Source organism: Amia ocellicauda, chromosome 13 (genome assembly GCF_036373705.1).
Source record: "Amia ocellicauda isolate fAmiCal2 chromosome 13, fAmiCal2.hap1, whole genome shotgun sequence".
Taxonomy (NCBI): domain Eukaryota; kingdom Metazoa; phylum Chordata; class Actinopteri; order Amiiformes; family Amiidae; genus Amia; species Amia ocellicauda.
Genome location: NC_089862.1, coordinates 30,912,880 through 30,938,523, shown reverse-complemented (window position 1 = coordinate 30,938,523; position 25,644 = coordinate 30,912,880). Strand labels below are relative to the sequence as shown.

At 39.4% G+C, this 25,644-nt stretch overlaps 1 protein-coding gene across 1 annotated transcript in view; it reads left to right on the top strand.

Annotated features, from left to right (window-relative positions):
• The first annotated feature begins 5,192 nt into the window (after positions 1-5,192).
• The window catches only part of bend4 (BEN domain containing 4), a 28,864-nt gene continuing 8,412 nt past the window's right edge, over positions 5,193-25,644 (top strand). The window contains exons 1-4 of the mRNA XM_066720599.1: positions 5,193-5,693; positions 20,193-20,750; positions 23,043-23,134; positions 25,120-25,360. Coding sequence (XP_066576696.1) covers positions 5,255-5,693; positions 20,193-20,750; positions 23,043-23,134; positions 25,120-25,360 — 1,330 coding nt within the window. The 5' untranslated portion in view covers positions 5,193-5,254. The remainder of the gene's footprint in view (positions 5,694-20,192; positions 20,751-23,042; positions 23,135-25,119; positions 25,361-25,644) is intronic.

Here is a 25,644-nt window from a genome sequence, read left to right as displayed (position 1 = left end):
AAAACATCAACTCAAGAGTTTTATTGAATGTTTCTATTCTACTGAATGATGAAAAATACAAATAAATTAACATGCAAATAAATGAATCAGATCTTTGAACAACTCAAAGATGAAAAATAAGGAAAAATGTTAATTCATTAAGTACTGTTTTTTGGTTTTTTTTGGCTATATATGAAATTAGTTCCAGACTCATTTTTGAATATTTTAAGAAGCCCAGTCTATAAATTAAAAATACATCTATGAATTAATAACTATTACAAAAATATACCTATGCCCTAGACCAAATCGCAACTTTGACCTACAAACAAATGTGTATCCTAGTGCTGTTTAATTTAATGTATTGTCAGTGGCAAATATCTAGTATTATCTACAGTTGAGATTATGTGCATTTTAGTTGAATAGACTCAAAATATAGATTGTCCTTGTATTATTAGGAATGTAAAATCAAACATAACATGTCTGATAATACAAGTTTATTGTTTCTGAGTTTGAGAGTCCAGAACTTGTGTCAAAACAGGAGGCTTGGCATGGCTGTGTGTTTAGGGTCATTATCAAGTTGAGAAATAAAACCTTTCCATACAGATTACTTTACTGGGAGTATTACCTGATGATGACAGGCAAGAAACTCAGACGGCAAGAAGACACAGATGTAATCACAGCAAGTACAAGTGTGTTTAGGACACAAAAACAGCAGAGAGAGTTGTGGGTGTTTGAAGCAAACTACTTGTGTACTTTGTCAAAGCTGGTTAATTGGCATCCTTCTTAAAGAATATTGGTAAGGTGCTTGGAACACCGAGGTTACTAACAAACAAGTAGGAGGGGCTTTATATCCGGCTTGTACCTGCTGTGTTGAATACATAAATAGCATGCAATATAGATATCAAGTAAATAATCAGAATTCAAGCAGCCTTACAATGCCAGTTGGCAATGCAAATTATGTTCATTTATAACATGGTAATATCTGAACAGGTCTTAATTAACAAGTATTGGGGTATTGAAAATTCTTCAGACCTGAGCAAAATCCATTAATCAGTATTACTGCTGAGTTGTTGCCCCTCTAATTACATCTCGAAAGCAGAAGGAAGCCATCGAGAAACATCTGTCGACATCAGTTTTTATCAAGCCCATTTTAAAAGTTTTAATACATAATACTTTTTCAGACTTTAAATCAAAACAGAGTATTTTGTTCTGAAGCATAAACAGCCAGTCTTACTTAGGAGAACACCAGAAATAGTGCAAGTGCAAATGTTATCTTCAAGCTGCAAGTGTAAATGTAGTGGAAGACCAATCTCTTTAAATTGGGTTTTATGGGGTTGAAGATACAAAACTGAAAAGCTTCTTGGATTTCAGGTTGTCTTAAGTGTCAGCTTTCATAGTGACTGTGCTCAAATGTTCAAGTTGTCAAACTGCCAAAGGAGACCTTCTTTTATCTTATTTTATGGCATTGTTTCACAGACGTGGACATGCTGTTGATGAGGCCATACAACTGAAGAAAGTAATGTCTAATTTCAGGTGGTTTTAAATAACTCCTAATCATTCTGCAAGTCCCCAAAAAGCTTGGATGAGCTTCAACATGAAGTGTGGTCAGTGTGGTTTGGCAAATGTATCCAGCATTGGTAAAATACAGAAGAAGCCTTACAAGACAAAACATGAGGTGGATGTAATCAGGATACATTTCAAACATTGTTTTTAAAGCTATGTTTTAGACATTGTCTACATTTCTTTGGTGCTAACTGAACTCAAGAACTTGTTTTAGATGTTACAAGATCAATAAATGACAGTGCCAAGCAGACATGAGAGAGGGAAAATCCTGATACCATTTGCAGGAATGTGCATTGAAGAAGCACAATACGCTAAACAAATACTGGAATTACAAAAAAACAAAAACCATCAGGCTAAAAGGTATTGGAAAATATAATGGATTCATCTTCTCTCAATTCAAGCGGTTGTTGACAACATGAGAACAAAACTATTCCCAACCACCTCAGATAAACCTGATAAAAGCACAAGGAAGGGAATGTAACTTACATAATCTTCATTCGATAAAATGTCTCTTTTGTCAACATGAAACACGATGAACCAAAGACATTAGTCATTAGAGATGACAGCATATGATAGTGGGCAATAATATTTTAGTTCATGTCTACTCAATGCATTTTATTATTATTATCATTATTATTTCTACTGGAGACAGGGAGATCTTTATGAATCCTTGAGTTTGTTTAGACCCCACCAGTCACGACCAACCAGTTGTTCAGCCCACAGCCCACACAGTGGAAAATCTCAGATGTTTATCTTTAAACAACCATCCATTCAGAGAAATATGAACATGTTTGATAATGTGTGGTCCATACTCTTAAAATAAATGGTTTAATAAACCCACCACCCAGGAATCTCTGATAACAATTCTTCACAAGGACTGTGCTGCCAACTCCCAGCCAAAGACTGCTGATCTGATCTACTTGACAGATAGCTTTGTTAGTATCTTGCACAGAGTGAAGGGCAAATCTAAAAAACGTAGGGCACGGTCATATTTCCTCTTGTCTGAAAGAAAAGGCACTGTTTGTGTTGGGATAAAAGAGCATTCATATAATTTGATTTGCCACTGCAGATTCTCGTTGCAAGTTTTAAAATGATTTCTCCTAATTTTAGTCAAATGTGTTCTCTATGTAAGGGGGCAGCCTACTGATTACTGTAGAGCTTTCTAATTGGTGTTTTTAGTATCTTGACACTATTAATATCTCCTCTGTGCAGGCAAACATTAAATAAACATGCACATATTTTCAGTTTTTGACATTCCTAAGTTTCCCATCTTTTATGAATTACACCTGGGTATCACTCTACTGTTGTTGGCATTTCACATCGTTGGATGTAAAGAAACATGAACATGTTGTCGTGTATTCCTCAGGCATAAAACCCTTCTAGAGAGTTGAATGAATAAACATTATCCCTTTCAAGTGCAGACTGTTCTATACATTTCTTTTGTTTTGCTGGTGGACCCACGCAATCTTTGTACTTCAAATACATACACGTTTCCTTGATTTCAATTATGTGGAGTTTTCATTTAACATTATGATCCACTAATTTAGTATAAAACCCTGTCTATCAATGCACTATATTGCACTACACCACTTTTTAAATGTACTGTTCAAACAATTTTCTTGGCAAATATTGCAAAACATATTGCACCTAAAGTGCCCAGGTTACAGAAAGACTTATGTGCCCACCTGGTGTCATCTTCAGTGTCATTTCAAGGCTGGAACCCATGTACTGTCTTAGCCTAATTGCTCGTTCAATCAGCCAGTATCTCAGAACTGCAAAGAAAAGACCCAGTCTCCAAAGACAAGTAAAACAATCAAGTCAGTGTTTTATCCCGCAGCATATTCAGGCTTGTCCCAACAATTTCATGAACAAAATATGAAAGCACTTGCATTTCTCTCCATGCTTCTTAGAAGGATTCATACACTCATTATTCTGCTAAACGTTTACAGTGATCCACAGAAACCACCAATGAAGTGAGAGTTTCGTTTCGAGAGATAAACTGTGGGATTGGGCTGTCGGTCTAAATTGGGGGCTCCTAATACTGGAGGACTGCATTCCAGGAGGTTATCCCCGCTCTCTTTAAATCACTGAGAGTCTGAGAATGGGGAAGAGTAAGCAAACTGATTCTAGTTGGACATTAAGGAGTTTAATTGCTTAAGTATGTTAAGGTGGCATGAAAACCTGAAGACACTACAGGCCTCCAGGACTGGGGACATATAGCAGGCAATGACAGTGTTTGTGAATAAATGGCCGTGGCACATAATTAAAATTAACTGTAGACAATCTCTGACTGGATGGATGGATGCCAAAATGCCATGGTGTAACTTTTTGCCATTACATCATTTGACCTTTTTATCACAAGGGGGCACTATTTGCAATTAAATACAACCACTGTGAATATAAATGACATTGAAATCTAATCATAGACCTTCTGCTATTTATGCATGGTAAATATTGGGAATTGTACGTGTTATATCAGTATTATAACACAATACCTTTCGCAATTACCACTACTCTTTAAAATTAAGCAAACGGGGAGATTCCTGCTGTTAAGTACGCTTTGAAACTGCCTAGAAAACACTGCACAGATGTTGTATAATAAACTCCCTACAAATTATATTTTCTGAAGTAGTAATTTCTAACACAACGTTATGAATGAGCTGAGGTTAAATTATATGTACTTAAAAAAAACGCACAAAAGGATGCATGCATGAACCTACACAGCTATTGTGTTTTATTCTATCTAAACCCTTTGCAAATCAATCTGCCTTTTTGTTTTTGACATGAAGATGTTAGCAGTAACACAACTGATAGTATTAAATAGTATTTTTGTAACACAATGGTGTATTTTCTTAACATACCTAGTTCCCAATATAAAACGTTTTTTGAGTTCAGTGTCTACCATTTTAGTCTTCATAATAACTGTGTGATGATGATGATGATGATGATGATTATGACAATGATGATAATATAACAACAATTAAACCAGTGGTCAGTAATGTGCATTTTTCAGTCTGTAATATCTTTCAATCTGCTTAGTCGCCTACCAGTCTTGATACATGAGCAGTGTTCAGACTGTGCATCACTAAAGGCTGCATAGTCAGAGTAAATGGTGCGTCGTATTATTGTCTTTGTAAAGGTTTAATAATCCTGAAAATGATTCAGCTCCTTCCCAGGGGGGATATTGGTTCCTCACACTGAGTAATGCTTGGGTTGTGTGTGTGTGCGTTAAGTTTCTCAACAGGTGGTTTACAAGCAGGTGGCGGTACTTTAATTTCCTTTAATAAAACTAACCCAGACAGCAGCAGCAGGAGCCTCTGATCACAGAGCCTGAAAACAGCGTCGCTGCAGCAGCATGCTCCTGTCATACACAGACACACATCTCCACATACGCATCCCACACTGGCCAGCATGCAGTTATTGTGTCCCCCCCCCCTGTCCCTAATGGTCAGCCTGCTTTGACAGCTCCATCTCTCCGGTGGCTGTGGCTCCTCTCCGCCTCGGCTCCCCGCGGGTCCCCCTGCTGGCAGCGGCGCACAGTGGCCGTCATTAGCGCGGCGCTCTCGTCTGGGGATTGGCCGGGCGGCTTGTCAGTAAAGTAGCGCCCCGTTTCGGTCTCCGAGTCAAGTGCCGGCGAGAGCGACACACACACACACACACACACACACACACAAGGAGACGAGACGAGACGAGACAGGAACAGCAAGAAGCGATGGAGGAGGAGATGCAGCCGGCAGAGGAGGGACCCTGCGTCCCCAAGATCTGCAAGCAGAGGAGCCCCTACAGCGCGCTGAAGACTTTCCCCCACAAGCGCGCCGGGGGCAAGAGGTACGACAGACCGACCATGGTGGAGATTCCGCAGCTGGGCGCCGGAGGAGGAGGAGGAGGAGGAGGAGGTGGGCACCACCATCATCAGCACCACCAGCAGCATCAACAACAACACCTTGCACATCACCAGCCCTCCATCATCAGCAGCAGTGAGCAGCAGCCACAGCGGTTCCCCTACGACAGCGGGCCCGGCAGCAGAGGGGCAACATCCGCAGCGGCGGCGGCATCCCTGGGCAGTCCGCGGGGGGTCGGGCATCTCTCCTCCAGGTACCCGGCGTCGCTGGGGCAGGACCCCGCGGACAGCAGCCAGGTGCTCAGCGCAGGTATGGCCACTGAAAGTTTTATTTTTGTATTTTACTTTTGGTGTGTGTTCATATATATAAAACTTAGTGTCTGTTATTTTTTTTTAAGTTAATGTTAATGCCCCACTTTTTTCTTTCTAAGTATAATCTGTGAAGAGAAATAAAATTGTAAAAATGTTTTTTTCTGAAAGATCTTTTCATTAGAAAGGAACATGTAATGATAGAACGATGTTTTCCAGCTAGTTTTAAACAATCTCCAGACTTCACTGGATATATGTAGGAATAATCATGTGATGGGGAAAAGTGTGACCCAACACTGACAAGTTTATGTAATACTTGTTTTCTGTAACAAATTAGTGCTGATGAATGCCTTTATGTTCAGGATACTTTGCTGTGAATTTAAATGTCCCAGAAACAAACAAACAAAAAAACAACTAAAGTCTTACAATTATTAATTTTTTTGTTCAGCTCACCTGCCAGATGAAGAGTGTGATTCACCATTGCAACCTTCAAAACACAACACAAATAATGCATATAGTATATTATAGTATATTCAACTTGTTATAAATGAACAAAATATAATCCTGTAGGACTGGCATTAGTTTATTTCACCACTGAAGAGCAGTGAGGTTATAGTGTAACTTTGGGATCTTGATGCTTTCAGGTAGGCTACTACTGTGAATTTGTATTATTCACATGTTCAGTCCATATTGATGTCTGCTTGTGTACTTGTTGTGTCAGGAACTACAAAGTAGTTTTAAACAAGCCTTGATTGCCAGTATTCAGGCATAGGTTGCAATATTAAGTGTCCTGTAGTTGGCAGAGTGGGAATAATTAAGGTCTTGTTAGAGATTGATAGAAGGCTGGTGTTTATGAAGAGTGACAGATGAACTGTGAGGGGTTTGTCAGGACACCAAGGTCCCACCGAAATAACAGCAGGCACCATTGCACAAAGCCTGTAAAGCAACGTTAAGTGTGTCCCTGTCTTGCTGATCAGGCAGAGTTGTGAGTGGGATGCAGCCATCACAATATGGAGTGCCAGTACCACAATTTGGCAATTTGACTGCCTGACACCGCCAGAAAAAACAAAGGATAACCCATTTTGCTTGCAGTACCTTTGACCTTGAGAGCATTTGTTATCGAAAATCTTGAGCACTGCCGTCTTGCATGCCAACCAGCTCTTAAACACATTATGTCTAAAAGAAATTACATTGAGTATCCAGCAGTCCATCCATCTCTCTTCCCCTCCCGTTCATTGTGATTGATATGATACTGCATAACAGCATGCATAAAAAAAAAACAGGCTCTGCTCAGTGTAGTGCACTGAAGCTATTGTGCAGTCCGCCGTTGCATGGAGAAAAATCGAAAAGATGGCTATACATGCTATTTTTCGCCTTTCGACATGACAATTAGACAGAAAACGCATCCCAAGGAAAGCAGATGTTTGAATATTTACCAAGGATGATTGTTACCAAAGTAGTCTTTTCTGGAACAAAAATGAGCACTATTCCTAAAGGATAAGCTTCCTTATCTTCAAATTTGCAGGTGGGGCCTGTTTAAAAATCCTGAGACTGGTGAGCTTTCCCACAGACAGTCTACTAACACCTGCAGGTTTGGAGATAACAATTCTTATCTCGTTCTGGGATGTGAGGCCAAGATCTGCATGCTAATAAAAAGGAGCTCTTCATTTACTGCTGACAAGTGGATATGCAGCGTTTTAAAATGGGTTACTTTGACAGGAAACCATTTGTGGTAAAGTGGAAGGTGTGTGTGTGTGTGTGTTTATTTACCCAAATAAATAAAGTGGCCCTGCAGGTTTTCCTTGTCCAGCCATACACAATAATCTTTCTTATCCTGTTTTGACTGTCACTTTATTTAGTTTCTCTCTCCTTTATAATCACCTGTTGCATTTTATGTCAAAATAGTAAATATACCCCTATTTCCAATGCCACAAATAAATACATAGTCCTATAATTTTTATATATTTTCTCATTATATTTATTCAAATACAATGAATACTCTTTTGTAAAATAGTGTGTATGGACAATTATTTCAAATGTATCTAAATTGGAACTTTTGGCTGTGTTTAAGTGTATGAGGAATATTTGAATATTTGACAAACTGAAACCTGTGAATCAGACCATGTGGATTAGAAGCAAGGTTAATGGACAAGAATGTATGTGAATGGGTGTGGTGGGTTTAAAACTGATACGATTTCAATCACAGGATTACATAAACTCTTTTTGGATGTGAAAAGAACCAACATGGTCTAGTCAGTTACATAATTGAAAGCTCAGCTGGAATATTATATATATTTTGTTAAGTATGTAGGCTCCCTTTACTAGAGTAACTCATCAAAGCAGTACATTGTGCATTTCTGTTCCTGTGCTGTATTCAGATACTGGGCTTTCCAGTGTTGAATTACTGTGAATGGATGTAGAGAATACATCTTAGCTTCAAATAGTAAGAAAACATTTTATTTGAACAGTGTATGGTATATTCTGAGTCTCCTACTGCTTCTTGCAGTACAAAGACATGGTACATCATTGTAACTGAAGGTATTCCAACCCTTCATTTGAAACAATGTCATTCACAGATTCTATTATTTATTATGTATTGTTAATGAAACTATCATTTTTTATCAGTTATATTATTTCAGAGCTTATTGAACCATATTGATTTTATCCAGTAAATCACAGAATGATATTGTTTCAGATGAAGGGTTTGACTCCCACAGCTTTACACCACGACCTTTCAGTGGTATAAAAAAGGTCAAATCAGATGGGTGCTTTGTTCTAATAAGAGCTAAGCTGTGAACAGATTCATGCCTGTTATAAATCCCAACTATAAATGAATGCGCAAATATTGTAAAGGAATTGTGTGCTTCTCAAATTGGCCATTGATCAGGATATGTTTCTTTCTGTATCTATGTACACTAAATTAAGAAGTATCAATATTGCATTTGCTTTGTATTATAACACTGTGAGGAATACACAGTGTTATTCAGTTGCTTCAGAGAGTTGCCTGTCTGGTTTAAAAACTCCACAGGTGGTTTTTACACCAGTCTGTTCTTTTTCCAGACTTTTCTCAGACAATCATGTTTTCCTGCCTTTTTTTAGAACCTATTAACTGAGTTGTAAGTTGATCAGACCTACCCTGTTCATTGTGCGACAATTGGCTGACTTACTCATCTAAAATACTTTTTCTTCTATTGTCTAGCCGAGCAGCTTTTATTTTTAGTGCAATATTTCATGTTTCTGGGAAGATTCACATAGAAGTATCTTGCCGCAGTACAAGGTACACACAGCACACGCCGGTCTGTATCCTCTGGGGTTGTGGCGTGTTACGCATTGATGTGCTCTCAGCAGGGCTGTCATTTCTGTCACAATTATCACCCATTGTGCAGTAAGTATAATTACATTTGCAAATACATTTTCTGTCAGTGTGTCTTGTTTTAGTTGACCATAAATCTGACTCTGGTGTAGTGTTAGGATAAAAACAAAAATCCAGAACACCTGGTTTCAAAGGCAGAAAAATAATGGTGCCCTATTTAGCAAATACAGATATTTTTTATCTGGAAATGGGCAGGGGACTATGTAATACTGTATGAAGCATGGCCTTTATTGAGACTATATAATAAATAGTTTGGAGACCTACCGCAAATGGACGAGAGAACACCTGCACCAGCTGCGATAAGAATTTTAATCTGTTGTGAGAAGCGACAGTAAATAGGCCACACAGCTATAGCTTGGACATGCAAATGGAAAGTTTCAGATCTGTGCAGAAGAACATTCTGTCTTTCATAAAGCCTTTTGTGTCACATTTTCTTGATGGCACAGGCAGTTTCACCTTGGAGCAGTTGTGTTTTATACCTGCAAAAAGGATGGGTAGCAGATTTCTTTCAACCATAAGGCCTTGTGATGTTCTCTGCCTCAGTGTCCCAGAGCTGTAGGTTTGGCACCTAGTCCTCATGCAGCATTGTGGGAATAAAAAATAACTCAGATGTAATCCCAGTTCGTCTGAATTATACTGTACAAAACACAGTTATTGTACAACGTGGACCCAAGCCAACAGCACTGGACAGACCGATGAAACCAGAGCAACCGAGGAACTGTTGTTTGTGTTGAACCTATGTGTAATATGTAATAAGTAATCAAAACTATGAATTTGGCATGAAAAGTAATGCCACCTCATATAATAGTCCAAATGAGAACTAACAAATGTTGTCTAGCTCAGAAAGAATATTAAGATGTTAACTGAACTGCCAAAGCAGGTGGACAGCGCCATGACAAAATACGCTGTTTCAGATGTCACCATTCAATGTGATTTTCACTTTGTATACTTAAATATGCAGGATCTCTGCTTTATAATTGATTTCAAATGTCAAAGGACTCTCAAAAGTATTTTTTAAGAGAATAATTTTCCTGACAATGTCCTCATACAAATGTGCAAAACGTGAAATCAATTTTACTGAACACGTTTATAGCCTAAGGTCTCTGCTCAGAAAAAAATGATTGCATCTTAAATGTTCCTTTATATGTTCATAGGGTGGACAAAGTCCGTATTTTAGTGCAGTGTGACACCAGTATGTTCTAGAAATATATATGTGGACTAATGGAAAGGTAAAGACAGTGATCGACCCTATCCAGAACTTAAATGTGCTGCATCTTTAAATCTGTTCGCTCCCACACAGTTTGTGACACAGAAAGGAAACTCCCTATACATGTTTTTGAAGGTGTGTCCATTTGAATCGGCATTGACAATTCAAAGAATAACAGTATATGAGAACCATGTTGCATCCCTGTTACGAGAAAAATCCATCGCGTGCATCACAGGCTAACCTACTTCTTGAAATCATTCATGTATTTCCTAAAACACTGGATATGTCTTACAATCGTTTAGCCTGAAATACTTCATGCTACATCTAGTCCATAAAGTGGGACATATTGAAACGTGTGCAATATTTCCATATACAATTATGGGATAATCCAGAACCTCTTACATTGTATTATTGTGTGTATTTGATGACTAGCTTATCCTTCATATATGTATAGTTTGGTGCATTTATTTTGATGTAGCACTATCATTTATGGGAATTCATATTTTCTGTTTTTATAGCAACACAGCCTTTCAATGGAAGGTTCCTAAGTTGTTTTCTTCAATAGTAAGCATGTAAACAGATCAAAGACTGGGTTGCACCCAGACTGAGGTGAACTTTGCTTTTTCCCCTGAAAGATGTGACACTCCCAGAAACATGTTTGTATTTCGCATCATTTGGGCCCATTTCTGTTAAAGGTCTAATTGATTTGAAGTCCAAAGATAAGGCGATGCAAAGAATTCCCTCTAAATAAGCAAATAATTAAATGTGTTGTTAGAAATAGTGGGTTTTATTAGAGCTGCAAAACAAGGCCATGTGAGATAAAAATCAATGGAATCAGATCTGAGCGGAATTGCTTGTGATGCTTGGGTTGAGGCGGCGGATCTGTCTGTGCCTGAGGTGAGGTGCTTGGAGAAGATCAGAGATTCAGCCCTGAGGTGATTGACAGTGATGATTGCAATCTTTTTAATTTAGTATCCTGGCACAGAAAACGTTCTGCTGTATTACTAAAATCAGTGTAATAAAGCAAATTGCATTTAAAAGCTTTTCGAAAGACTTGTGATTAAAATAAATGGCAGTCATAAATCTAACACTCCCAACACATGTTGTCCTTAATGAATGTTTATGAGCCTCTCACTGAGGCATCTGAGAGAGAATAATATTAAGGATATCTTGCCGTATAAACATATACGTATTAATAAATCTGCACATCTGTGCCAGCCATTATATCCATGCCTCCGTGTGAGCGAAGCCCTGAATAATGTGTCGATGCTGCTGTATAATCAAACCTGATAATTAGAAGACTTTGTCTCAGAAGAAGGCATTTATCTCTGTTAGCATAAAGAGATAGAGAATATTCTAGCAGGCTGTGGGACTAGGTAACCAATGACATGACAAGGCCTAACTCTTCAGTTTGTGCTGTTTCAATAAATGGGGGTCATTAGACATCTTGCGTTTTGGCACATGTAGTGGGGACACGTTTTAAAAGAGTCAGTGGGGAAAGTAGAAAAAAAGGCTCTCAAATTATTTATATATTAATGTCTGCTAGCGTGCATATTCTGAAGGTTATATTGGAACATTTATCAGCTTTGCTCGCCTGAGCTCTCAACCTTATCAGGCTGTAATATCACACTTTCAGAGAGCGAAGTGGAAACAGCAGAGAGGAAACCAGGGCAGTGGTACTGAGAAACCACAGCAGAACTGGCTGTGACTGTTTTGCTCACGATGACATAACCATTTAGTAACGTATCAACCGCAGTGGAAACTGATTTTCAAGAGAGAGGCTGGGCCGTGCCGGGGAAACCAGTTTACCGTTGCTCAGGACGGGCCTGCGTTGATGTTTTCACATTGCTTAGAATAAATAATACACAAAAGGGGGGTTGTGTTCCATTGGTATGATTATACTACCTATTGGTACTGCAGAGTATTTTAACTCATAATGTGGGTACTGCCCTGATCATTCACTGCTTTTCTACAACTGCTATTCTGTGGGTGGACCTGGACTTAGTGTCCACGTGGACTTCTTGATTGTTGAGTTGAGCTTCAATGAAGATAGTGAAAGATTTTTAAAAAACTTTCTGTATCATCTCAACAGGCCCGTTGTATGCAATCCATTATTTTATCTTTTAATTTTTTTCCTCCCTTTTAAAGGCTAGTATTATTTTCCGAGTAGGCTATTCCCCACAGGGTTGGAACAATTCCTTTTTGCCATAGAGGACTCGGAGAAAAAGGATGCATGTACACAGAGGAGTGAATTTTCTGACTCAGTGAAATTAGGTAGAGGCAGTGGGTTCAGTTTGCTTAGCACAGATTAATTAATTTCCTAGTTGTATGTTACCTTTCCAGGCACTCTACCACTTTCTTCTGTAGTAGCTAACCTGCAGTTCGGTCAGTACATCAGGCCTAGTCAAAAACATTAGGAAACATAAGAAACATAAGAAAGTTTACAAATCAGAGGAAGCCATTTGACCCATGGTGTTCATTAATAACTAAGTGATTCAAGGATCCTATCCAGTCTGATTTTAAATGTTCCCAAATTTTCAGCTTCAACCACATCACTGGGGAGTTTGTTCAGATTGTGACGCCTCTCTGTGTGAAGAAGTGTCTCCTGTTTTCTGTCTTGAATGCCTTGAAGCCCAATTTCCATTTGTGTCCCCGGGTGCGTGTGTCCCTGCTGATCTGGAAAAGCTCCTCTGGTTTGATGTGGTCGATGCCTTTCATGATTTTGAAGACTTGAATCAAGTCCCCACGTAGTCTCCTCTGTTCCAGGGTGAAAAGGTTCAGGTCCCTCAGTCTCTCAGTAGGACTTTCCCTTCAGACCTGGAATAAGTCTGGTTGCTCTCCTCTGAACTGCCTCTAGAGCAGCGATATATTTCTTGAAGTGTGGAGCCCAGAACTGTCCACAGTATCCAGATGAGCTCTAACTAGTGCATTGTACAGTCTGAACATCACTGCCCTTGTTCTCTATTCTACACTTTTGACAATAAACCCTAGCATTATGTTTGCCTTTTTTATTGCTTCCCCACATTGTTTGGATGGAGAAAGTGAGGAGTCCACATAGACTCCTAGGTCTTTCTCATGCGTTACTTCATCCAGTTCTGTTCCTCCCATAGTGTAATTATAGTTGACATTTTTGTTACCTGCATGTAATACCTTGCACTTGTCCACATTGAATTTAATCTGCCAGGTGTCGGCCCACAACTGAATATTATCTAAGTCCCTTTGAATAGCCTGTGCTGCCAAGATTGTATCTACTGAGCCGCCTATTTTAGTATCATCTGCAAATTTGACAAGTTTGCCAACTATCCCAGAGTCCAGATCATTAATTAAGATTAGAAACAGCAAAGGCCCTAATACTGATCTCTGTGGAACTCCCTGTCTTTGGTGTGGAACCTTATCAAAAGCTTTTTGGAAATCTAAGTATATCATATCATATGCTTTCACGTGATCTACAGCTGCAGTTGCATGTTCAAAAAATTCTGATAGATTAGTAAGACATGATCTGCCTCGTCTAAACCCATGTTGACTATCTCCAAGAATATGGTTTTCATTAAGATGCTCCTCTATTTTCTGTCTAATCATTTTTTCCAACATTTTACAGGTGATGCACGTGAGACTGATTGGTCTGTAATTTCCTGGCTCAGTTTTGTCCCCTTTCTTGAGGATTGGTCTTCCATCCCCTGTTCTAAGTGTCATTTGGAATATTTGATTTAGCAGCCTATAAGTAATTTCCCTCATGTCTTTAAGTACTGTTGGAAATATACCATCTGGCCCAGGTGATTTGTTTGTTTTTAATTCTGCTAGTCCCTTTAGTACCTCCTCCTCATTTATTCTGATCTCTCTTAGGGTTTGACTGGACTGATTTTTAACCTGTGGCATGTTTTCTGTTTTTTCTTTTGTAAAAACCTCTGTGAAATACTCATTTACAACATTTGCCACATCTTGTTCATTTTCCAAGATACTTCATTTTTGCCCTTTATCTGTTTCACCTCCTCCTTTATTGACCTCTTGCTGCTGTAGTATTGAAAAAAACTATTTGCATTAGTTTTAGCTCCAAGAGCTATGTTTCTTTCTATTTCCCTCTTTGCTTTCCTGATCCCTTTCTTAAGATCTCTTTGCAGTTCAACATAAGAACATAAGAAAGTGTGCAAACGAGAGGAGGCCATTTGACCCATCGTGCTCGTTTGGTGTCCATTAATAACTGAGTGATCCAAGGATCCTATCCAGTCTATATTTAAATGTTCCCAAACTTTCAGCTTCTACCACATTGGTGGGGAGTTTGTTCCAGATAGTGACTACTCTCTGTGTGAAAAACATATTCCTGTATTTTGTTTAATCTCTATCCCTTTTGTATGTGCTATACAACATTTTCTTTCTCTTGATATTTTTTTGAATACTTCCATTAAACCATTTTGGACAGTGTTTTTTGGTCCTCAGTTTGCTACGTTTTGGTACAAATTTCTCCTGAGAAAGTTTAACCTTGTTCAAAAGTTTAGTCCACAAAGATTCTGTTTCATTACTGGGATCTAATTTGAGTTCTTCTGCCTCAATGTCATTTCTGACATATAATGCTGCCCCACTATCTCTTCGATTTTGCCTGTCTCTCCTAAACTGTGTGTATCCTTTGTGTCCATCGTTTTCTGTAAGCCATGTATCTGTCACTCCTACAACATCATAGTCACCCGCCAGCACTGTGGCTTCTAGGTCTAACATCTTGTTCCTTATACGCCTTCCTTAGGCACACCTTTCTCTCACTCTTTCTTTTTCCAGACCGCAGTGCTCTACACTTGTATTATACCTACAAATGACAGGGATAGCTCTCTGTCACACACTTTCATAAAAATAAAATAAAACTCCCATCTGAGTAAAGGAGGTTGAAGGCAGATTAGTGTCCTCCAATCTCCCATCATAGTGTGAGCCATGGTTTCACCTGTCAAAACTAGATGAGGGAAGTGGCTTTGCCCTTGAGCTCTGGATGGCTGAGCTCAATGCAGACCTGCTCTCTTCTCCTAAATGTCTAATTCTGTGGCATTTATCAGTAACTCTAAAAAATAATACCAATTGTGGTGTAAGTCTATCTTACATCATATTTGTGCTTCAGTGATACAATTATTATATATCATATATTCATATAAGTATTATACATTTCATGTTATTGTAGCACTTATGTTGTGTATTTACTATAAAGCATTTTCCCTTTTACAGAATAAAACTATTATGAAGTGTCTGTTGCCTCAGCCAAATGTATACATTTTAATTCACAATGACACAGCTATCTGTTTATATGTTAAAAGATTAGATTTTCCCCTTTTCTTCTTGTCACAGGGGGGGAGGGATATATTTTTTGTTTCATATATATGTTTCAGAACAAGATTTGAAGACTGAGTTCAGTAATGACTACAATTTTGAACTTCAAAAATGCAAAACCTATCAAATATCAGCCCACACATATGAAGGGAAAACCATGAGTCATCCCATTAATTTCTTGAAAAAGACAGAATTATGATGATGTTGTGGTTAACTTACTTTTTTATAGTACAGGCAAAATGTATTTCCCTTTCTTCATTTGGTACTTTTCCCTGCAGGTTTACATTGCATTTGTATGTGTGTAATGCTCTTTAACTGTGTCTTTTTTGTACTTCTGTGCAGTTTGATACATAGCTGTTAATATTATTATAATTTATTTATTTATTTATTAGCAGACGCCCTTATCCAGGGCAACTTATAAAAAACTGTTGCAAATCTTTTAAAAATAGTTAATGGCACAGCTGTCTGTCAGATGCAGGACACGTGAAGTAAAACTGAGTGTGGTTCAGTAATTATACCAATCTTCTACATATTTCATGTTTCCGTCCTCTCTCACTCTTTGACATTAAGAGTGGACATTCACAACCAGTAAAGGAGGTCAGTGCAAACAACAGAGCAGACTGTCCTCCATAAAAGTGCAACTGTTTGCAGCCCCAGCAGAGGTCTCAGGAAGTGGGTAGTGTGGTTACCAAGATAACCTTCTGAGAGTGTTATTCTTCATAACAAAACGCAAGTTCACAGGCATGAAAAATTGAGCAGTTATTCGATACTAGTGAACTACTAACTGAGAAACAACAGGCCAATAGTAACTCAGTGTGCAGTGGAGGTGGGGAAAGAACAATAGGAAACAGAATTGATGTAGTAGAGAAACAATAGGCCCCTGGAAGCTGAAGGTTTCATGAATACAAAATTGTGTTATCTCATTCATTGTAGATAGGAAAAAGGCTATATGTCTTTAGTGCGCTGCAGTTATTGTGTGAGATGAACTCCTGGTGAAATACAGGGTGACATCTGGGACACTGATATAGGTACAAACCTTAGTTTACACTAGTGGCGACTCCAGGAGTTTGAAAGTGGGGAGGCGAAGGGGTTGTGGAGAGATTGTTGGGGGTAAGTTTGTTTTTGGCAGATATATTATAGGGGGGAGCCTGGTACCCTAAGAACTACTCTGGCATGGCCTCTGGTTTACACATAAGGTTACAGTTTGGGTTAATAATGCGATTCATGCATTGTTTATACAACTATCTCCAATTATGCGTCTTAAACGAGGACAATGAGGATCTCGATGTTATAAGAGTGATTTCGATTTGTCTTTTTCTCCTACTGCTATTTACAGCGGAAGTTAAGGTTCGTTTCTGTAGCCATGGGAATTCCACAGATCAAGCACTTGTTTAACAATCTCTACATAGAAAACAAATATGTATAAAATAAAGACACTTAAGATGTATAGTAATGGAGCTCAAGTGGAAATAGGTCATGAGATGAATGACTCTGCATGGTCGTGCTCCCATTTACAGACACCATTGAGAGCATAGTTTTATTATTACAGTCTTCCCCCATTATACAGTCTAATATTGAAAATGGAGTGGTAGAGAGAGAGAGAGAGAGAGAGAGAGAGAGAGAGCGAGAGAGCGATGCTGGTGAAAAGTACATCCAAGAAGGTAAATGTCAGTATGCTAGAGTGGCATTAGAAAGGGTTGTAGGGAAGGAAACTCAATGGAATTTGTGATCGGTCCCTCTAACTGACCAAACCAATAGGGTTTCATCTGTTTAATTAAACATCATGACAAACACACATAACCAACAGAGAGTGCCATTTAAAGTAACATCTGCATTGACTTTCTAAATAACAAGCAGCTTTCTGTGTGCATTGGGGGATACGAGACAGACCTGGCACCCGTAAATACTGAAAAGCAAGGATCAAGTCACTGCTGCTTAGCCAAAGGACAGATCCCTAAAGAACAGAGCTGTGTACTTAATGGAAGATTGAGAGCGACTGTCGGCCTCCTTGCGCATTTCTTTTCATTAAAACACTCAGGCGTTCTCAATATCTGGAGTTCAAAAGAGCCATCGTCTCTCCGGTGTTCTGAATGGGAACGAAAACATGCGTGATGCACACACCATTTTTGTGAAATGCGAAATGCGAAACACCGTTTTCAGGAAAAGATTGATGGGTTCTGACGTACTTACCTATTATGTGGAATATTTATGCCATTTATAACATTGTAATCATTTCAGTCACCATCTGTATTATGATCCAGTAGAGAAGACCCTCTTGAAATTAATGAAGGCAGTTAGTTTTCAGAATTGCAGTTTCACAGGAACTAGAAATGGCATTCAGGCAAAAAACAGTATGCATTTTAAATCTGAAAAAGTACCTCAGTACAAGACATTTACACATAATCTAGATCACCATGTAATGAAAGCAGAACTTTTTTTTTCCTTAAATCTGATTTTAAACTTTTTTTCTCGGCTGAAATGTTTTAGGGACACCCCGGGCTGTCTCTGTGGGCCAGTTTTGGAACATCTCTTCTACACGGTCACCATCATCTCCATACAGACCACATACAGGCATGTTCAATACGTTTCCCCCTCCTTCCATTTCTTGTACAGAGAAGCGATTGCACACTGGCACAGTCGCGCCCTAAAGTCTGCAGTGGGTAATGTTTAATATCTGTGAAAGACATTTGAAATCTGAAAATGCAGCTTGTAAATGTTTAATGCAATCCATGGATGTTTCCTTGTATTGATTTAAACTGAAATAACTAAAGTGTGTTTATTTGATATCCGTGTTGGTATACTCGGTGTATCTAAAAAAAAGGATTTAGAAATAGGAATTATTAACAAGAAAAGGTGAATAATGTTAATATAAAGAAACAATTAGACAATTGGAGTAAATTCTTAAAACACTTGTGCTGCATTTATTGACAGTTAAATTACTTTATTTAGCAGTATGTTAAAAATGGACATACTTTGGACGTTAATCTTTAGCTGTCCATGTCTACTGAGCAAAACATTTCCTAATTCATTATAAAGAAATAACGTAATTACAACTAAGGAACTGGGTTGACCTGCTTTTGCTTTTTTGCTTCCCTTACAGTTTAGTTGTTGTTTTTTAAAGCTTATTTCTTTGGATGCTGTTCCTTCACATTGCTCTTGACCGTGACCCAGCCTTGTCATTGAAACTTTTTGTCAGGGCAGTTAGAGGTCAGTTGCATCCTGTGATGAACATGCCGAGGCCTGCTGTGCTGTTTAAAAATAAACTGTTCATATGAATTAGTTGATGTGATGCACATAGGCTATCTGGTATGTGTTATTTAGGCACGGCAGGTTTTTTTTGTCTTTCTTTTCACAGTTTTGATCCTTATGTACTCTTTTTATTTCTGTGTATCTGCTCCAGGTGGTGCTGTGTTGCACTTCACCACCTGATATGATATCTGTATTGGTAAACCCATGCCTTGCTATGATTATTGCTTTGTTTTTGTGGCCTAACCTCAACAAAAAATATTGTAAAGTGTACATTTTTGTTTAATGTTTATTTTAGGCATTCTTTTGATTAACGGACTGTCACAAAAGGCACACAAGCAAAACTTGACATCCCCTGTTTTATGAGTGTCATCAGTTTCACTCCCATTCACCACAAATAAATGAGTGGTGTGCTGCTTATATAACAAGCCCAATGTTGTTTCATCTGATGGTTTGTAGTTGTCCACACATGAAACAAACACACTGCCCGGCTTTGAGACCTTCAGCAGCTTTACAACAGGTAATGTAACTTCTCACATCTGGGGCAGCCATCTGGTTAATGCGAGGGGCTGAGGTCTGATCTCATTTCCTCCCACAATGCTGCCTGACTGTGAGCAGAAACCAGCCATGCAGACTTCATTAATCATCACACTGCCGGTGGAGCTGTCAGTAAGATTGTTTGCATGTGTTAGGTGTCTGTACACACACCGTTGCACACCATATCTGTGCTCAAAATATTCATAACCTTGTCTACTTCTCCAGTGAGAGACACACAAAAAGAATCGAACCCAAAGTGAGATAATAGAGACTATTTATACTGTCACCTGCTGGTACCTTCCATCACTCCGAATGAGATATATTCTCAGGCTGTCTTCTCAAGATCATTTGCAGGGTTTTTAATTGTATTAAAAACCAAAACAGTGAACAATTTGGTTCTCAAGAGGAAGGAAAATAATCCAGAGAAAAGAGCAAGTGCAATAAACAACAGCTCTGCATAGCTGCACACATACCTGGGGAGGGGAAGGTATCAGTCATTTCATTTTGTGTTTAAACAATGAAGGAAAAAACCTTGAGTTCATTTGCAATTACATTCTCAGACTTTGTTGCATTTAGGACTTGCAGTGGCTGTCACCACCGCAATTAATGTGTGCACCAACGTCTCAAGACCTTTACAGTGTGGTAATCAGTGGCTTGTTTACCTGTAGCTCAGGATGTGCTACACAGGAAGTCGAGCAGCTAATGTGTTATGTCCTTGTTAACACATGCTATTTAGAGGGAGTGGGTGTGTGTGTGGGGGGGGGGGTGTTGTTATTGTCTACCATAGCTTAAATGAATGTTTATTGATCTGGCTGTTTTTATTGTTTTGATAGAAAACCGCATGATACTCGATGCCTTTGCCCAGCAGTGCAGCCGGGTCCTGAGTCTCCTCAACAACAACGGCAAGTTCCTGGACCCCAAACCGCCGCCATCGATGATGCCGCACATAAAGCAGGAGGAGGGGTGCTACATGGAGAGGTTAGGACCGTGCCAGATGGGCAAGGGAGCCCCCAGCGACATAGAGACCCCGGACAGCCTCGACACAGAGCTGCAGTATGCGCAGAAGAAGCACCAGACCTCCGCCTTCCTGCGGGTCTTCACTGAGTCCCTCCAGAGCTACCTGATTGCCGGTAACCGGCCGTCTCAGAGCTCCGCCGGGGACTACTGCCACACCACCGACATGGACCCTCTCTCCAGCTCCCCGGCACACACTCTGGGGGGCTGGACATCGCCCACCACCTCCGAGTCCCACGGCCACCCCTCGTCCACTCTACCAGAGGAGGAGGAGGAAGAGGAGGGATGCTGTCCGCGCTGTCTGGAGCTGGAGCAGGAGGTCCTCTCCCTCCAGCAGGAGAACGAGGAGCTGCGGAGGAAACTGGACAGCGTTCCAGGTATTATTCCTGCGGGTACCTTCTCGTGGGGTTTAAGGTCAAACATCACATGATCACATTGACCCCCTGTGTCCCCATTCACCCCAGTTTACAATTAAGTGTAGTAGTATAAGTAGTAAATCTAGTGTACCCAGATTGTGGTAGCAACTCGCATGGAAAACCAAACATCTCACCTTGTAGCTACATCTGCTATTCACCCAGTGCCAGTACTGGTAGAATGAGCGCGGGAGGACGGGGCCCACCCTGGGGTTTCCACCTGGCACCTTCTCGTCAGGGGATCGCGGCGAGATGAGGTGAGACAGCCATAGCTGCTTCTCTCTTCCTCACTGCTGGGAGCACAGATGCCAGATGTCCTGTAGCATATTTTATCACTGCGTACTGCGTGCCATCTGAATTTAACAGGCTGATCACAGAAACCAAAGGTGCTTTCTACTCCAATAGATGAAGGTGGAAATAAGTGGAACAGTGGGATCACGTGGCCCTCAAAAGCTTTTATATAGACAGTGTTGGAAAAGAACAAGCAAAGGGGCAAAGTATTCAAATGTGAAGGATACTTATTGAGTTATAGCTCATTAAAGAAACAATACTTCACCAAAATCTTAGCTAGCTGTGATATTCGTATTGGAATACTCCACCTTATTCTGTTTATTGTCTTGATTAGATCACAACTCTTACCTTTATAAAAGTTTACTGTAACGTGCTGTGGTAATTACTATGTAAATTGTAGGAATGCAAATAAAAAGGTATCATTAACAATGATACCAACAATGGGGGTGGAAAAACCTTCAAAGCAAAGTGTATGTGTGGAAAAAGACAGATTTCTTAAGGGAATCCTATTACCCTGGTGAATTCTTAATGAATACTCACGCAGGTTCATGGCTGAATGACACAATTTAACACTGTTTTACTATCTGAAACATGCAGCTTGATTTCAGTTAATGCCTGGTGACCTGGAATCAAAAGGGTTATTTATGCACTACCTTTTCGTGCCAACACTTTGGTGGATGAATCACATAGTCTAGTGTGGTGAAGTAGCAATTAAGAAATTACAGGGCTTTCTGTTCCACAAAATGAGTCCTCTGAGGCAGTTTACTTGGGATTAAAAAGGCCTGGAGGTGGGTCCCTGTGAAGAAAAAGCTTTGCAAATTCCACAACACCTGCTAATTAAACACAGAAACGGCAGAGACTTTTCTCAGATTCTGTAATTCCATATCTAAAGAGTTTATTAAATTCTATTTCCTCATGGAACGTGTCAAATTAATTTGAATTGCACTGCGACATATTTCATACTAATCCACAAAACGTACTGTTGCTAGTGTAAATGAAAACGGCCTTTTATGCATTTTATTTAGGTCCTGAGTTGGAGCTAATTGTGGATGCTGCGAGCAAACACACCATTTTTCCTCAATAGAAAGATGATTGGATTTACAACAAAACGTCCCTGGTTGCTCCACTTGCCTTAACAGCACATTGTGTGGTGATTACATTAATCTGTGCTTATAAATGTATTTCAGTCACTCACCCAGTTGCTGCCAAGTTCCCAATCTTTGTAATACTGTCACATTGGCACTAGTGGCCTCTTTGAAATTTTAAAATGGATTGTGTGATATACCCTCAAGAAGGCGATTTGTAGGCAAAGGTTTTGTTTTTCAAAATGATATGCAGACAGCCTGAAATGTTATTTGCATCAGAAACAACAACAGCGGGTTTTAAAGTTGAGGTAGCTCAAGAACAACTAATCTGTCTGCTGAAATAACCCCATCTGAATTGATACATCATGCATGTTCTTTCATTCTTGTTGTAATTCTTTCTTTGTCTCTTTATTATTTTTACTGCCCAGTGTCTATTGTGTCAGAGTTTTAAATTAATACCAGAGGCAAACATTAGACAGATATTGTAGGCATCTAGGTGATTAATCTGGATTTTAATGAAAATATAAATATGATTTAATATTGTGTTATCCCTCAATCGGATCTTATCAAACAAATGTAAAAGCGTTAACTATAAGACAACCTCAATCATAAGATAGGAAAAGAAAATGGCTTAACAGTTATAAATACAAATATAATAATGAAAGTGAATGGGGTTAGGAAGGATTTCTGTGAATTAAAATTCAGATATTTGAACAGGAAGTGTGTTGCAGCTTACTGTAAAGCAGCTCAGAAGAGGTGCTGCATGTGAATAGTGAAAAACCTGCTGGGATTTTTCACTCTTAGCAGAAGTGCTCGCAAGAAAACAGATTAACATTCCTTAATGGGGTTTCCTGATGATGTCTTAATTGTCTCCTTGCAGTGCCCTGTCAGAACGTCTTAGACTATTTCAAAAGAGTGCTTCAGCATCATAACCAGTTTGTGCAGCCGGTAGCGGAGGAGCAGCTGACGGAGGTAAGGACCTAAACAGGCCTACTGCTCTTCATGATCATCCAAAAGGCCCCTAAATGTCCTCAGAGTGTTTTTTTGCATCCCAATCAAATCATGTTCTTATCCATTGGGAGTCACCTCATGGTTAAGTGTTTTGCTTCCTTGAGATTGTGTCCAGAAAGGTAGAGGTGAACTCACAGCGGCCTTCCTAATATTGAATTGTGCTTTCCTGAAGCAATGTCTTGCAAAAATAAGATGAAAGTGTTTGAATTATCGCAGTATGTTTTGCAGAGAGTTGATAAACATTGACAAATTGTTGAAGAACGTAAAGAGGGTAATTTTGAAAGCTTCTTGCTTCATCACAAAATCAACTCTTCTTTCTGAACTGAATTTCTTTTTCCTGTGCTTGAATATACCTCATGATCTCTTCATCACGGTCTTGATTTCTTTCACAAACACTAGCCTGCACCCACACATTTTTGTGAATATTTTATTTTTGAGTACACATTTTGTTCTGCATATTATTTCTGGTACATTCCTGATGATGCATTTTGGGCAGTGTCTGGTAGATGGTTAATTGTAAGTGTTAAGTAGTCTTCCCTGGATAAATTAACAGTGCAGAGATCAAATTTGAACAGACAAAGCAATGTCAGGTTGGTTGATAATGTGCGTGAAACGAGCCTGCGTCAGGCCATTCTCAGTGAGGAGATGGAAGAGCAGTGCGAGGGCGCACTGTAGCAACAGGGGGGAGTAGTGTAGCGATCTTGAGCCTCGCTAAGGGGCCTGGGCCTTTTAGGGATGCAGTAAGATCACTGCATTGTGGTGCGGGAGAATGGGGTCGAGTCCCTGTCATGGCCAGAACCCCCCGGGTCGTTACAATATAATGTGAAGAGATTGAAGAATTCTCTGCATTATAGCCAGTGTGTATAAAATAATTGCTCAGAGAATATGTTCATATTTCAAATTGAGATTGACTAACTTGTACAGGTTTGTGTGCCTTAAGACCTTCAAGGTAAAAGATGTTACACAGTAATGGGGAATGAGCATTGTGGATTATTGTGTTTCCTGTAGAATGGGCTTTTACTGTTGAATTATATAGAAACTGTCATCTGTTTTTTTTTAAATACATAAGACAGGGTTTTGTTTTGTGAAGGGCAGGCTCTTTATTGCAGAAGAGGCGGAAATCGAGTGAAAAGCGTACTTTTGTGGTTTTAACTTTTACGTTCTGTGGTTTTCTTCTTACTCCAACTGATACTGCCCTGATCTGGGCCGACTATTAATTTAAAAATGGTCTTGTAGCATGCAGCAGTCCTACTGCACAGTTTTGATTTGCCACACTCTCTACGCACCATAAAATTGTTTCTTTGGGGCTTGAGAAAAAAGTTTAAGAACAAGGAGGTTCTACTACTCATTTATTTTCTTCTTAATTGCTAGAAGCTTATTAATTCAAATACTTGAATGAGCTGCATTTAAGAAGGATCCCAGTGAACCTGCTTCCAGCTGGTTAGGCACTTTGTTCTTGACAACCACAGCTCTTTGAGTAAAGGCCTTCTGTTTTCTGTCCAAAATAGCTTGCACTTCACCTGTTTTGTTTTATTATTTTAATTGAGTAGTTATTTGTGTTTACTGTGTCCTTTCAGGATTTTGAATACTTAAATATATGAGCTGTTTTGTTGTGCTATATATACATAGTATACATGTGTGTGTTAACGTACAATATGTATTGAAGAGAATAATTAACTTTCATTAGAATCAGCTTTTAAACTCCAAGGTTAAATTGCTGGAGCATAGAAATCTCATTATCGCTGGTGTAGATACGTTTGTTAGGGTTTTTAAAGGGGTTAATATGGTGGTGAAGTTAACTTATGGCTCTTCAGATAGGGCAATCAGCTTGAAATGTTTTCACCATGTTAATTGTTATAACATTTATTACCTAACACAACAAATGGATACTATTTTTATAGGCAAACTATAGGTTCTCTAACACTGGTCGTTCTCTTGGTGTTTAGGGAAGTAAGCAGCTGCTGGGCAACTATCCTGTTTACATCACCAATAAGCAGTGGGACGAGGCGGTGAACTCCTCCAAGAAAGATGGCCGCCGGCTCCTGCGCTACCTGATTCGGTTTGTGTTCACCACAGATGAGCTGAAGTATTCGTGCGGGCTGGGGAAGAGGAAGAGGTCCGTGCAGATGGGAGATGCCGGCCCCGAGAGACGCCCTCTAAACCCAGTTAAAGTCACATGCCTCAGAGGTACGGCAACATCTTCGGTAGAGCTGGGATCAGCATGTTACACTTTCCTGCCTTTTTGCTTAATTTTCAAGATACTTTTATTATATTCAAATGTATCATGTTTACTACCTTTTCAGAGTTTGGTCGTTGATATAAATTTGAAAGAGCAGCCTAATGTTCATCTCTGTGGTCCTCACTAGTTACACATCCCTGCTTTGATTCTCCTCTCGTGCGATCCTGCTGTTTTCCAGATATTTCTAATTCACATACATGTTTGAAGCATTACTCCTGCCCTTACTAATGAG